At 37.7% G+C, this 16,316-nt stretch overlaps 1 protein-coding gene across 1 annotated transcript; it reads left to right on the forward strand.

The window, feature by feature from the left end:
• The first annotated feature begins 2,279 nt into the window (after nucleotides 1-2,279).
• Nucleotides 2,280-10,349, forward strand: LOC127947033 (cellular retinoic acid-binding protein 1). The gene is made up of 4 exons (XM_052543934.1): nucleotides 2,280-2,468; nucleotides 3,632-3,810; nucleotides 8,427-8,540; nucleotides 10,077-10,349. The coding sequence occupies exons 1-4, from the start codon at nucleotides 2,396-2,398 to the stop codon at nucleotides 10,125-10,127; spliced, it is 417 nt and encodes a 138-aa protein (XP_052399894.1). The 5' UTR covers nucleotides 2,280-2,395; the 3' UTR covers nucleotides 10,128-10,349.
• Nucleotides 10,350-16,316: the final 5,967 nt, after the last annotated feature.

Consider the following 16,316-nt stretch of genomic DNA (forward strand, 5'->3'; position numbering starts at 1 on the left):
CAATTATTTATTTTTTAAGTTGTTTTTTAGGTAATAACAAGAACACTGTCTCAAAATAGTCACAAATAATACATTATTAATTAAATTAATGTAAATTAAAAAGTAATGTGTTACTTTACTAGTTACTTGAAAAAAGTAATCGGATTACATGCCTTGCATTGCTTGTAATGCGTTCCCCCCAACACTGCTCATTAGTACATTTTTGTAAGGTCTGCTTATGCCACAATGAAGATACATTTTAGGCATGGGGTTGTGGGGAGATTGTCATATTTATAAAAAAATTCTGCTAAAGATTATACATTTCCATAAAAATCACATTGTACAAATTCATATGCAATTGGCACCTTGTAAAATAGTTGTGTTTTCTCATGAGATCGGGTTTGTCCTGACCAATGTTTGGCAGTAGCTAATTACTGTAATAATATTACTATTTGCAGTAACTAGTAGTGTAACTAATTATTAATAAGATTTCAGTAATAATATTTCAGTTACCATCCATAAAACAGCTAGTTTAAGGTCTGTGTGCATTTTCCTTCTTTTCTCTTGACTTTGAATTGCTTTTGGCTCAAATTCTGACTCAGTAAAGACTAAATTTACCATTAGGGTTTAGCTGTAATTAATGCTTAATTTGATTATGTTTTTGTGCTCGCGCAAACCAGCAAAACAGCTCTTCATTTTCCTTTGTTGAAACCAGACAAAGATTATGTTTGTCCTGAGATGCATTGTACTAAGAAACCCTTTTCTGTGCCTTCTGGAAACCAGTTAGCATTTAAGAGTTTGTGGAGTTCATTTGTGTCCATCTTCAGTAAGAAAAGCTCTGCGTGCGGCGTCAAGCACAGGCTCTCGAAGCCTCTCAGACTGCATGTGAAAAATGACTTAATACACTGAGATAAAGAGGGAGAAATGACTAAGGCAGCCTTTTCACAGCCACTGGAATTTTTTATCTCTTTCATTCGAGCACTTTTGAGGGCAGGGAACTTTAGAAACTAAAATATAAAGACCTTCATGCTGGACAAAGCACAAATCTTGTGTCCAAACCTAATTAAGAGCTTGTACAGAAAGTATTTTGTCATCATGAAGGACTTTAAGCAGTGCTTTATTCTATAATGAGATGCACTATGGCGTCCGAGATTCAGTCGAAATTTGCTGTTCAGTAATGCGTCCTGAAAGATTTGGTTCTGCTTTAGTTTCATGTCTCTCCTGTCACTCCATGCTCTCGTTCTTCTCATATAATAAACAACTTGAATTAAAATGTTATGTCTATTTATTTACTTATTTGTAGAGAAGCCATTAAATGAAAAGTATTTTAGTATAATTTGGAAACCTTTCCTGATTTGTAAAATATGTTTGAGCAGGTTCATTAATATGCTCATATGGTCCGCTCTGATATATATACATATATCAAGTAAAACAATGATTTTAATGCTTTTCCAGTAAAATACTTAAAAATCTCCATAACAATTGTTAACAAAGTTGCGGTATGAAAATAGTGTCACATCTTCTCTTCCATACTGTGATGTACAATATGAAACAGATTATTGAAACAAACCAAAAAAATCATTGTTTGTTGATCAGTTTGAGACGTCACTGGAATATCCAGTTATTTTATTTTGATTAAAACTGACACGAAAAAATACAAAGTTTCAAAATAAATAAATAAATGAAATATGCATGGATGAATCATTTAAAATATCATCATTAAGACATATCAACAAAATAAATGATGAATTTCCTTTTTTTTTTTGTGAATAAATCTGTCAATGTAAGCAAGAAAAATACAGCAGTATTAAAGATGCATTACTAAATAAAGTCTTTATATGTTAAGCAATATTGCTTCATGAGAAATTTTATCTAAAGATTGGATTTTTTGGTATTTTTACTGGAAAACAAAGCAAACATATTTCAGATTTTTGCAGTGAAGTCACAAAGTGGCTCATTAAAACCATTTCGTATATGCATTGCAGCTGTGCAATCTGGTGCTTTTCTGAAGCACTTCAAGTCTGGAGTCATGTTATCTGTGCTGAGGCGCTTCTGCACAAACACGTGTTTAAATCAGAGCATGAGTGACACAACCACAATACATGTGTTGAGTAAGATGCTGATGCTGAAACAGGCGGTTTGATGCAGCAGTCTGGACGGTGAGACAGCAGCACTGCAAGTGGGCGGGAGAGAGAGAGAGAGAGAGAGAGAGAGAGAGAGAGACAGACCGAGAGAGAGAGAGAGAGAGAGACAGACAGACCGAGAGAGAGAGAGAGAGAGAGAAGGGAGGGACAGGGGGAGTGAGAACATAAGACAGAAAGGGAACGGACGGTCACAAAGAGAGGAGAAAAGGAGAACAAGAGTAGCGAGGGACCAGAGGAGAAAAGAGACAGAGCAGGACAATCACCAGCTCAAAATGCCTCCTAACTTCGCCGGCACCTGGAAAATGAAGAGCAGTGAGAATTTCGATGAACTTCTGAAAGCTCTCGGTAATATTTCATTTCATCTGTTCAGCTGTGCATCACGTTCACTCTCCTTCTCTCCTCCAGGCGTTCACATTAGAACATCTTGAGAGGATGAAGAGATGGTTCAGACTAGATCAGGCTCTCGGGGAAGATGTTATCGCACGGTAGAATGCGAGAGGGCTGATTATTCACATTTATCATGATGGGTTAAAGTGGGTCATGTGGCTGTTAAAGTTAACTGAGGGCTTTGTGTTGGATACATTCACTCACAGTGATTTGTTTAACTCTAAGATAGGAAGGTCTCGGAACAGTTTGGGCAGAAATCAGCCAGTCTGGAGCGACTGGATGCGACTGTGTGACATTTATGCATTTGCCAGCTGCCTTAAGGATTGTATTATGTCTAAACGTGTGCTCTGTGGCATCAAACCCCTTATGGTGATGTTGCGAGCACTTTGCTCGAACAGTTGAGCTGAGGAACAATTTCATTGCTTTTTCAAAGCTGTTGAGCTCAGTTCATCAACTCTGTTTTAAAACAATGCAACAATTTCACTATGATTTATTTATTAATATTTTAAATGAGCTGGTGTCAGTTTTCATTTTAGTTTAAGTTTTACTAGTTTTGTTATGTGCTTTTGTCATTTTAGCAGTTTTTTTGATTAATATTTAAATATTTATATTTAGCTTTCATAAAAAGTAAATTGTACTAATAGTTTTTTCCTTTCTAGTACTTCAGCTTCAACTTGTTTAATTTCAGTAAGTGACCAAGGCAGCATTTCTAGTTTTTGTTAAATGTTTTAAGTTTATAATGAATTATACAATTATTTATTTTTTAAGTTGTTTTTGTTTTAGGTAATAACAACAACACTGTCTCAAAATAGTCACAAATAATACATTATTCACATACAGTAACATTACAGAGAACACATGAAAAAAATGGAAGATTTTAATGAAAAATGTCTAAATTTTGTTCCTAGGAGAGCAAATAATTAACCTTACAATTTGCATATTTCACACAATGCACTAAAAGTGTGTAGGCCTACTTTGACGATGCAAGGCATGTGCTAGACATACTAATTCATGAGAAACAGTGTTTAAATGCAGCTTTGTTTGTTTAGTTCAGCTAGTTTCATTACCTTTAAATGCATTATTTTCCTTTTTGGTTCATATATTTAAACTGTGCAACCCAGGTGTGAACGCTATGCTCCGGAAAGTGGCCGGCGCCGCAGCAGCCAAACCTCACGTGGAGATCCGACAGGACGGAGAGCAGTTCTACATCAAGACCTCCACCTCGGTACGCACCACGGAAATCAACTTTCGCATCGGAGAGGAGTTTGACGAGGAGACGGTGGACGGCAGGAAATGTAAGGTGAGTCAGAAACGAGACACTGACCTGCTGAGCTTCACAGTGACCAGTTAAACCCCTTAAAAACCACCTGAGCTCCAGAAAACAGAGATAAACATAAGAAAAAAATGAAATGCCACTCAAAAGTAGTTTAAATATATATATATATATATATATATATATATATATATATATATATATATATATATATATATATATATAAAAAAGTAATATTAATAAATGTTTTTTTCTTTTTTCACTAGAAAATACCGTAAATTACCGTAAGATTTTATGATTTCTTAAAAATCTTACACTCAGATTTTTCAGATTTTTTCAGCCTGGATTCATATTTTCGAATGATGCGGTATAATATATATATATATATATATATATATATATATATATATATATATATATATATATATATATATATATATAATTATTTTAAATATTAAAATGTAAATAAAATTACTTCGTTTTTAATATATATATATATATATATATATAAATTTTTTTATTAAATTATGATGGTTACTGACATTGGACTGCCCTATGACTCGCATAGCGAGGCTAACAAAGGCTGGGTAGTTTAAAAATACAGAAGATATTTTTTTCTGATTAGAAAATATGTTAAAAAGACAAAAGCTCAGCAAGCACCTGTAACAAAACAAACGGCTGTTAATGGAAACCACTGTTAATGTCCCCAGACATCATGGACTCTGATTTCAGAAGATACACCCACAGACACGTTTATGTAGATTTACATTAGTTCACCTCGCATCCATCAGAACAAATTAGCCACTAATGTGAGTATCAATTTCACCAGCATGAGTTTGTCCATCTACTCTAATGTCCCTCAGATGAATCTCTCTATATCTTCTTAATTGGGTCTTCACTTGTTTTGCAGAGGCGCAGTTTTTTGTTGCTTGCCCAAGCAGTCCAATTCCACTCTGTAACCCAATCCCTCCATTCACATACAACAAAAGCCATCCTACACTACACAATCTAGAACCTCGTCCATAAAACCGATTTTATTTCCCTGACCTTAACGATGACATCTCACTGAGCAAAATGATGGCGTGATCAAATTGTGAGAAACCTAAACCAGGTCTCAGACTGCTAAGCTCAGCAGAGAGTCAGTTTGAACAACTATGGGACTTTTTTGTACACGAAAACCCAGAAATGAGACAAGGGCAATAGGGTAGCTAACTACAACTACACGCTTATATATGAAAGATTCAAAATAGGGTTTGTGCAGTGATGCGTTAGAAGAACAAGTTTTGGTTTCCCAAACATCCTTTCATTGAACAGTTCTTAAAAGACACGTTTATTTTCTTAGTGTGAAGATTTAAAAATCTACACTCTTAAAAAAATAAAAGTTCTTTATTTGCACTGATAGTTCCATAAAGAACATCCATGGAACATTTAGTTTGGAAAGGTTCTTTATAGTGGAATCATTAAACTGTTTTTCAAATCCTTTTCAGAACGGTTCACTCAGTGGTTCTTCAGTGACATTTTTACACATTAACCTTATATTTTATTCTCTGGAAAACTGTCTTTGTAGGCAGCTCACTAATGTGTTTTGAAACACATCTACAATCTTTTAACTTCTCTGGACTTAATGAGAACATCATATTGAATATTGTTCCCCCAAGAAATTTAGTCTTGTACTTTTTAGTTAAAGAAAAGTGGAAATGGCTTTGTTGTGAGATAGACAGAGAGACATAGTCAAAGGATGAGCGTATAGACAGAGAATTGACCTCATTTTGTTCTGGAACAGACAGCCGTGGGAGGGGGATTATTATTTTTCGGAGTCTTGCAGCCCCTGAGAGTCACGTAACTGTCTGTCTCGAGCGTTCTGAAAGACCGAAGACATTCTGTATTTATTTATTTATACATGTCTGTCTTTCCGACCTACCTATGGGTTTGGAAACGAATGTCTGAAAATATGCCAAAAAGCTAGCGGATTGGGAGAGCTAGACCATCGGCTCCTGGAGCATCATGGGAAAAGCCTACCATGAAAATTGCATACAATAAAAATAAAGATTCTTTATTGACATTAATTGTTCCATGAAGAACCTTGGAAGAAGTCCATGGAAAGGTTTCTTAATTATAATGGAAGCGCTCCGAAATGTTCATCCTGATATTTGTAGCTATGAAGTGAGTTGGCAATGTGAAGCAACAAGCTTTTTGATTGAATTATATATTAATACCCCAAGTTACAATAGATGGAAATGGTAGCGAAGTCATTGACCCCCACACATCATGTACTAACATAGTGAAAACAAAATGAAACATAGTCTCAGCAAACATTGTCATTTTTAAGAAATTCAAACAATAAATGCTGTTTTGGGCTTTTTAATGTGTCGTGACAGATCGGTATGGCGACTCAGTTCAAGCGGCATGTGAACCGATCATCTCTTCGTCTTTACTAGTCATAGCACGAAATAAACGTGAGTGAACTTCAGAGAGTATCTTGTTTCAACCGCAGAAATACGTCAACACACACCTTTTTTTTCTAATTCAAGTCCACCGACTTATGTCCTAACTCTTGTCTGGTTTGTTAGTCAGTGGAAATGGCAGATTCGCCATTATGATTGGTCAGACAGTGTGCCATTTCTGACACCGCCCAATGGAATTGTATATATAATCACACTTATTCTATAAAACAGCAGTGAATAGTGTATAAGTAGGTGAACTGAGATGCACTCGCTTCTCAAATCTCACTGCACATTCTCTGAGAGTGTGCGAGTGTTATAAAAATAAGACCCTTTATTTACTTCAGCTGCCGTGTTGTCGTTGGGGGGCAGACAGGGACTGGAAGTAATCCAGCCGTTCTCAGAACCGGTTGCTATAGAGACCGACTGCTCACCTGCCACAGGGCAGAAGGCTGAGACTAAATGATGGTTAGTGAGAGAGACGGGGAGAAAAGATGCTAACCAACCCCTAGTGGAAGAACGGAGTCTATTTTAGTGTTATTTTCTTTCATTTCAACTTATTTTTACTTTGTTACTTTATTGTTCAGACTCTCATTGCATTATCTTTACAGATGCTTTGACAATGCAGTTGTAGTCTTGGTATCTGTCGTGCGAGGAAAGCACATTAACAGAGAGAGGGATGTTTGGTTTGCATTACTCGTTTTATGGGAGGGATTTTATGATTTAGTTGCATGCACATACAATTACATTATGCATTTTGCAGAAGCTTGTCTCCGAAGCTATTTACAGTGCATTCAAAGTACATTCAATCATCAAGTGCATTTCCATGGAATCAAACCCACAGTGTTGCAAGCACCATGCTGTTCCAGTTGCACTAAATAACGTAAAATTGCAAGAGGGTTAAAAAAAAAAAGTCCCATTTCCAGTTTTCATTTCCATTACACTGAAATATCATCCACAATATGCAACCATCAAGACAATGATATTCAGATTAGTATTTTCAGTGCCAGATTACCAAACTTTTACTTTAGTTAAAAGGCAGTGGATTTTTCTCCATTGAATTTTACTCTGTGTCCTGGTTAATCAGTTGATCTTAGATTGTAAATTAAGATGCTTGTGTGTGTGTGTGTGTGTGTGTGTGTGTGTGCGCGTGCGTGTGTCTCTGTTTTTGTTAGTCTGAGCGAGACAAATGAGTGTGTCAGGAATAATGAATAAATTGGTTTAAAGATGGTGCCTGGGGCGAGAGAGAGAGAGAGAGAGAGAGAGAGAGAGAGAGATGATATGAACGGAGTCTGATTGCTGATGCTGTTTTGCTGTATTTCTCCTACACTGTTCATTTATCTGGCCCTCCACATTCATCCAAAGTAACACACTTACTGAGTTATCTCTATGAGGACATACCATAATAGTCTAATTATATATGCTATATGTTATTTATAGTATATTTGTATTACATATTTATTAGTAAAAATGTGTATTACGTGCAATAAACTACACTGAAAAAAATCTGTTCAGGATTTTACAATTTTCACTCAAAAACTGCCACTTTATTTTATTAAATTGTATTTCCTTTTTACAATGTATATTTATATTAAACATTTAGAATTTAATTTTTTAAATTTTAAACATCTCAAACTTCTACTCTTTAGAATATAATTTTATGAACAAATAATTTTCCCAAAATTATATAACTATAATTCAGAAATAAATAATTTACACAAAAACTAAAAAAAAAAAAAAAAAAGTACTAAATTTCAAATGAAATCCTAGATACACTTCGTAATCTGAAAAAAAAAGTGATGGCCGTGGGACTGTCATGCTCTAAAAAGTATGTATGATTCATTCTTTTGAGTCAAATCAGTGAATTGTTTGATTCATGAATCATTGAGTCAATGAGTTGAATTTGAGAACCGGATCAGGATTTTCCCAAACCCATTACACAATCTTTGATCATATTCCAAAGTGGGAAATCATTTGAATGCAGCAAAAGATACATGATGAGAAACACAAATGATTAGATCACCAAATGTTCAAACATTTGTCACGTGCTGCAATAATGAACTGTTCAAGGACTGACTCAACACAAACTGATCTTTGGGTGAATCATTCAGGTTTTGCAGCAGCTAACAGATCAAGTGGATGCATAGGTTGTTTTTTAATTATCAAATTTACAGATAATAACACAGAAATGTTGGTCCGTAGAGTTTGGCCACATGGGAGACAGAGAATAGAATCTACTGCAAACAGACGCTTGTGGATCAAGACGGACCCGTCACATTCTGGAGCAGAGAGATACGTGGAGACGAACTGATCCTGGTAAGAGACACACAAACACAACATCATCACTAAGACTTCTGCTACAAGTCTGATTCTTTTGTTTCATTTAAATATCAACTTTGGTGTAAAGAAAACAGAGTAAATCCCGACTGACTTATCTGCTGTTTTGGAGATTGTTAAGGCAAAGGATGTTTCTGATGTTCACTTCTCCAGAGCTGGATGAACATGACAGTGTTCACATGAGAGATCATATTTTATGACTTCAGACAGGAAACAGACTATGAATTTATTTCCTTATAGCTTGAGAGAGAGAGAGAGACGGTGAGTGTGAGATGTTTAATGGAGCAGATCAGTCTGAGAGGAAGAGAGCAGCTCTAGGGCTGCTTTTCTCACTTCTGTCTCGTGTGATATTGCACTCTAGGTGTCCTTCACATAGTTTGGCCACAAAAAGGGTACAATGAGCATCTTTTTTTGTTTTTGTACAAGTTCTGTTCACTCTAAAAGACTTATTTAAAAAAGAACACCATTAGAATAAAACACTTATGTACTTATCTTCTTACAATAGCTTTATAACCGGGCTGAAAGGCTGAGCTTGACAAATGCATTCTACACTACAATTTGTGTAAAAACTGGTAAAAGTATTTGACTGTTTTGCACTTGTCCCAGACTTTAAATAATAAAATATGAAGAAACCACCTTAAAATAACACCATAAAAAAAAAAAAAAATATTATAGGAAATGATATACACTGTTCAAAGGTTTGGGTAAAAAAAAAAAAAAATCAAGCCATTAATAATAGATGGATTAAATGATAATTTCTATTACTGTTTTTTTTTTCTTCTGTATTTTAATCAAATAAATGCATCCTTTTGGTGAGCATATGATACTTCTTTCAAGAAACATTTAAAAATCTTCCCAACCACTAATTAATGGTATTTTATGTAAGTGAAATTATATTAAGAAAACTGTTTCTGTTTAAGATACATGAAATGCTTGCTATGCCATAAACCTTAGAAAAACAAAAGAGTTGGCCATTTTATTTCTAAAATGTTTAAAATATCTTTCCACCACATAATGCTTTCGAACACAATATGTAATGTCTGAAATGTTTATGACATCTTATGAAAAAAATTAATAAATACTCTCCTATGATGGATGTCCACTGTTGGATATTATCAGAAGACAAGTTCAATAAACTTGTGAGAGTGTGCAAAGAGTTTATTTTAGTTACATATGCAGCTCTGACCCAAATCGGAAGCGATCACTTTAAATCTGCCGCTTGACATTTCTCACGGTTTGCTAAGTGAATTCAGAGCTCGATTTGTGGAGAACAACAATCCCAGAATGCAGCACTGATTGTCTTTGGCGTCTCCCTGCGAATCTAGGACACATTTCCATAAGATGAATGTGCTTTCTTTAGTTTAGTCCAAAATAATGCAAAAAAGGGATTACGGAGAGTTCCGATTGTCTTTATTTCATAAACACAACACAATGGAGGTTGAGTGCAAGACACTCGGCTGATCGTCTCTGCTAGAGCTTCAGACAGATGTCTTTGTTCCTTTCTCTCATTTTCAGATCTTTGGGGCCGACGACGTGGTGTGCACAAGGATTTACGTGCGAGAATGAGGTGAAGTGGAGACCGTGACCATGAAAAACACAACCAAACAGCCCTGCGTCCCAAGAAACCTTGTGTCTAGAAACACCAGAACCCTTCTTTACATGTGAACATGCGTCCGTTCAGTGCATTGTGGGTGTTTTTATTCTGTTTGTACCTCTCTCTTTGTCCGTTTCTGACACAGATGTGTGAATAGCAAACAAAAGCACTAATAAAAATGGAAACGAACATCAGTGGTTCTCTCTAAGTCATAATTGTTTTGAAGAGCTACTTTTTAAGTTCCAATAAGAACCTTTGATTCTCCTAAGAACCTCCAAAGATCAACTCAAGAATCCAATGTAGTAAAAATCAGAAGATGGTTCATTGCTGAACTAATGAGAAGAGACTCAACTGATGAGTTTCTTCTGCAGGGAGACAGTTGTTCTGTCATTAGACACAGACTGTGGCCCACAGTCAGATTCGGGCGGGTGGCAGACGCAGACGCTTCCACCCTGCTGAAGTGAGTGATCAGATTTAGCTGGATGTCATGCTCAGGGGGAGCTATTATGTGTATTTCGCTAAACAGAACGAAAATCCAAATGCACAGACAAAATCCAGACAAAACCCTAAATCCAGACAAAGGAACGCAAAATAATCTACACTGAAAGAACTAGAATACTACACACTATGATCAACAAAGCTGGCTACACTGCTAACAAGCAATGCAATCAAATATGAAGGCTTAAATTATTGTTAATGAAGTATTATTGTTAATGAAGTAGAGGACTTGTGAGGATCTTGTGATGAAGCTTTCTACACTTCAGACAGAAAATGAAAGTCAGACAGACAGAACGATGGATGGATGGATAGGACGAGTGTGTGGGAGAGATGGAGCTGTTTTGGCCTGTGTCTGCAGTGAGATTTAAGCTGATGGATGAGGAAATCTGTCACTGCGATGAGAAACACAGGATAGACTGTCCTCATCTTCCTCTCTGTCTCGCTCCTCGCTGACTGTGACGACAATACAACAGAGCCAAGAGGATGTGCAGATTTTCAGACAGTGCTGCTGGTATTCTGTGTGTGTGTGTGTGTGTGTGTCTTACATGAGGAGAAAACCATAGACTACCAAATACACGGTTTAGTGTTTATGTGGCCAGATTTTGACTTTTGACTGAAACAAAGCCTGGATTTCACTGCTGCTTATTCTGGCTCAGATTGGTCCAGTCACACAGAAAGAGTTCACTTGACTTACATAGGCGACCAACCATGTTTTAATATATATAATATATATAACATTTTAGATGCTGTTTAGGGGTGAAGTTATCTGCAATAATTTATGTAACAATAGTCAGCCAAAAAAATTAGAAATTATATATATATCAGCCTCCCTGGGAAAGTCTATGCCAGGGAACTGGAGAGGAGAATTCGGCCGATAGTGGAACCTCGGATTCAGGAACAGTGTGGTTTTCGTCCCGGTCGTGGAACACTGGACCAGCTCTATACCCTTTCCAGGGTGCTGGAGGGTTCATGGGAGTTTGCCCAACCAGTCCACATGTGTTTTGTGGATTTGGAGAAAGCATGTGTTCGACCGTGTTCCTCGCGACATCCTGTGGAGGGTGCTCCGGGAGTATAGGGTCGGCGGCTCCCTACTTAGGGCTGTTCGGTCCCTGTACGACCGGAGGAAGAGCTTGGTTCGCATTGCTGGCAGCAAGTCAGACCTGTTCCCGGTGCATGTTGGACTCCGGCAGGGCTGCCCTTTGTCACCGGTTCTGTTCATAATTTTTATGGACAGAATTTCTAGGCGCAGCCAAGGGCCAGAGAGTGTCCGGTTTGGGGACCATACGATTTCATCGCTGCTTTTTGCGGATGACGTTGTCGTGTTGGCCTCCTCAGACCAGGACCTTCAGCGTGCACTGGGACGGTTTGCAGCCGAGTGTGAAGCGGCTGGGATGAGAATCAGCACCTCCAAGTCCGAGGCCATGGTTCTCAGTCGGAAAAGGGTGGATTGCCCACTTCAGGTTGGTGGAGAGTTCCTGCCTCAAGTGGAGGAGTTCAGGTATCTCGGGGTCTCGTTCACGAGTGAGGGAAGGATGGAACGTGAGATTGACAGACGGATCGGTGCAGCTTCTGCAGTAATGCGGTCGCTGTACCGGTCTGTCGTGGTGAAGAAGGAGCTGATAATTGACGTTTATTTAGAAAGACGTTATTTAAAAATTTTTTTATAATAAAGCTTTTGACAACATTTCTGAACAAGCTTATGATAAGGCATTATACACAACAATGTTCTACAACAACATTACGTTCTCAAGGTTTTCTTTTAGTTGAAAAAGGGTGTGTAAAAAAAAAAAGGCTGATAACAGTAAGAACGTGCACAGACAAAGATAACGCAAAGGATTACCACAAACGATGAGGCAGCTGTGGCCTAATGGTTAGAGAGTTGGACCTGTAACCTGAAGGTCACAGGTTCGGGTCTTGGTGCTGGCAGTTGTCATCGGTGGGAGGGAGTTAATGAACCGTGCTCTCTTCCACCGTTAGTGCCCTTGAGCAAGGCACTGCTCCCCGGGTGCTGGATCTATAGCTGCCCACTGCTCTGGGTGTGTGTGTGTGCACTTGGATGGGTTAAATGCAGAGCACCAATTCCGAGTGTGGGTTACCATACTTGGCAAATGTCATGACTTTCTCTTACTTTCAAAGTTTCTTACAGCATTGTGAGTTTTCTGCACTCTTCTCCAGGAAACTTAAAGGAAGTACATGTCTCAAGATCATTCAGCTGTCTTCTCGGCTTACTCAGGTACAGCTGTGTTCTCCCACAGTCACGAATGTAGTGATGGACAGTCTTAACCTTAGGCCACTGCTGTTTGGATTTCATGTGATTTCTCATAGCTTTGCATGTTTCTTAAAGCGTTTTGGGGACATTGACACAGTTCTTCTGGATTTAGTCTGTCTCAGTTTGTTCTGTTTCTTCATGTCACTCCAGACAGACTGATGATGATGATCAGATCAGATCTCTGTGTGGAGCACGGTGCAAACAGATCTTACTGGATTATTACATTTAATGGCAGAAATAATGTTTGGAAATGTAAACTGATATTTACTACTGACACACTACAGCAAAAGATATAAATAACTGACTTAAAACAATTGTTTGTTGGTGACAATACTGGTGGCATAAGACTTTTGCACAGTACTGTATATTATACATTGTTGTGCTAGTTACTAAGAAATAGTAAGTAGTTACAGTTACTAGTTACTTAATTCAAAAAGTAACTCAATTGCTTTGTTGATTACTTACACAAAAAAGTAATGCATTACTGTTAAAATTAACTTTTTAGTTACTTTTTTAAAGGACTTTCTTTAATGTTCCCATTAATGCACTTTTATGCGTTATGGTCTATAACAAACACAAAGTAAAACAGAAAGTAATTTTTAAACACTATTTTGATTAAGTCAGACCAGCACAAACTGAATATTGTATATCACAAGGATTTCTGAAATAAATAACAAAACACCTGAATAATATATTCAGAATCAAAAACTAAAGTGGCTTCTGCATCATAAAAGCTGTTGTGTTGAGCCCTTAAAAATGTTCCTTTCACAGCTTAAGTATGAAAACTATCAACAATGGACAACATAACACAAAATATTTTGAAATAAATAAATGAAAGCAATCTGAATTATTCAGAATCAATTTCGAGAAACATACAAACATACATACATACATATTTATTTATATATAAATGCTGTTTAAAAATGAAGTATATGTCATCATGCTTAAGGAGCTGCCTGAAAGCCGGCGACTCCACAGTAGAGACAGGCTGCATGTTTTCAACAATGTTTCACCTGTATGAGAAAAACATACAGAGAATCACTTAAGACACTTTGCTGTAGACCCATTCCACATAATAATATTCATTAAAACTGTATGTTAACACGTAGGAGCTTGCTGCATGAATCCGTGAGTGGGCTACAGTTTACAAATCCATGGGAACGGATTGCGAAAGTGTGCTCGCAGATTATGAATTTGTGGCTACAGATTCAAAAACCGAGGGTACGGTTTACAAAATCTGAGCGCACGGATTGGAAATTCGTGGGCTAGGATAGGACATTCAAACCAGAAAGACACAGCTTATATTTGACTAAAAGGTTTTTGTCTTTATGCTCAAGAAAAGTGAAATAATGAGCATATTTAGCTCTCGCCATGACTGCCGCACATACTTGAATAAACGGAAACACGCACACAGTGCGTCTTCGTGTTTACAGTGGTTGGCATCCAGCAATCCTACAATGCGTCGCTGCTGCAAACAGGTTAGGCTGCACTTCAGTCAAAATTAATTAATTTAAAAAAAGTAACGGACAATGCACCATATGAGTTAGTTTATTTAAAAAGTAATGCGTTACAGTATTAGTTACTGTCAAAGGTAACTGCGTTACAGTAATGATCCACGAACCCGCTACGAACTCCCGAACTGACTCAAATGAATCGCGATCCCGCTCGAGCTCCCGAACTGATTAAATTGATTCACGCTTCGAACTCCCGAACTGACTCAAATGACTCGCGATCCCCAAACTGACTCAAATTATTCGCCAACCCGCTCCGAACTCTCGAACTGATTCAAATTATTCGCCAACCCGCTCCGAACTCTCGAACTGATTCAAATGATCCACGAATCCGCTCCGAACTCTCGAACTGATTCAAATGATCCACGAATCCGCTCCGAACTCTCGAACTGATTCAAATGATGCGAACCCGCTCCGAGCTCCCGAACTGTTTAAAATGATTCACGCTCCGAACTCCCGAACTGACTGAAATGATTCGCAAACCCGCTCCGAACTCTCGAACTGATTCAAATGTTCTGCGAAGCCGATCTGAAACTCACGCGCTGACTCAAATGATTCGCGATCCCAAACTGACTCAAATGATTCGCGATCCCGCTACGAGCTCCCGAACGGATTAAAATGATTCACGCTCCGAACTCCCGAACTGATGATTCGCGATCCCCAAACTGACTCAAATGATTCGCGAACCCGCTCCGAACTCCCGAATGGACTCAAATGATTCGCGCTCCGAACTCCTAAACTGACTCAAATGATTCGCGAATTAACCCGCTTTGAACTCCAGGACTCAAATGATTCGCGAACCCGCTCCGAACTCTCGAACTGATAAACAAATAAAATATCAATATTTCCAGCACAAACAGAATATTGTATATCACAAGGATTTCTGCATTATAAAAGCTGTTGTGTCGAGCCCTTAAAAATGTTCCAAAAAAAGTATGAAAACTATCAACAATAGACAACATAACACAAAACATTTTGAAATAAATAAATGAAAGCAATCTGATCTGAATTATTCAGAATCAATTTAGAGAAACATAACGTACATATACACATATTCAACAGAGCAAATACATTTGTACAGGTTTGAGCCAACACGAGTGTGAGTAAACTACAGTTTTTTTTCATTTTTGGAAGAACTCTAGGCTTACCTTTAATAAAAAATGAACATGTTTAATTTACGATTATTGTATCCATCTGCAGAAACGTTAACAGCTACATAAGCCTGTTCTGGTAACTAAGACACCGCCATAAACACACTCAGAAAGCCTGGGCCACGTGCAAGTGTGCTCCGTTATGTTAATTTGATGAGGGCTTTGGTTCCGACGCTGCTCTCCGCGCCGAAAGAGCTCATAGTTGGCAGCGGTCAGCAGATGAGGGCTTTGAGAAACACTCTGCACTATATGAGCTCTGATAAGGGTTCCCTGGCTGGAGTCCTCCAGATCTTCTGAGGGGCCCGCAGGAGCCAAAACGAGGCCAGCGCTGCTGTGAACTCAAACAATTAGAGCTCATCTGTTGTTTGAAGTGAATCTAATGGAGTTAATGACAAGATTTTACACATTCATTCTGCGTTTGAGGCTCCAGCTATGCAGAATGGATTTATCCGCATTCAGATTTGCATACTATCCATGCTAAATACCCTGTGCTAGCATTAGGGCCTGCTAGCCCCTGCTGATAATGTTACTACAACACGTGTAAAAAAATATCAGCAAAAATAGTGCAATAAATAACCTGCCCTTGATGCATCCCAAATCACAGTAGATCTAGTCTTGAAAGTTAATTTTCTAAATAATTATAAAAATAATAGCAATGAAAATATAAATACAAAAAGAAATTCTGCAATAGTTTACCAAAGTTGCAACAGATGGTTTTAAAAGTTTGACATT

This window comes from Carassius gibelio, chromosome A25 (assembly GCF_023724105.1).
Source record: "Carassius gibelio isolate Cgi1373 ecotype wild population from Czech Republic chromosome A25, carGib1.2-hapl.c, whole genome shotgun sequence".
In the NCBI taxonomy this organism is placed as follows: domain Eukaryota; kingdom Metazoa; phylum Chordata; class Actinopteri; order Cypriniformes; family Cyprinidae; genus Carassius; species Carassius gibelio.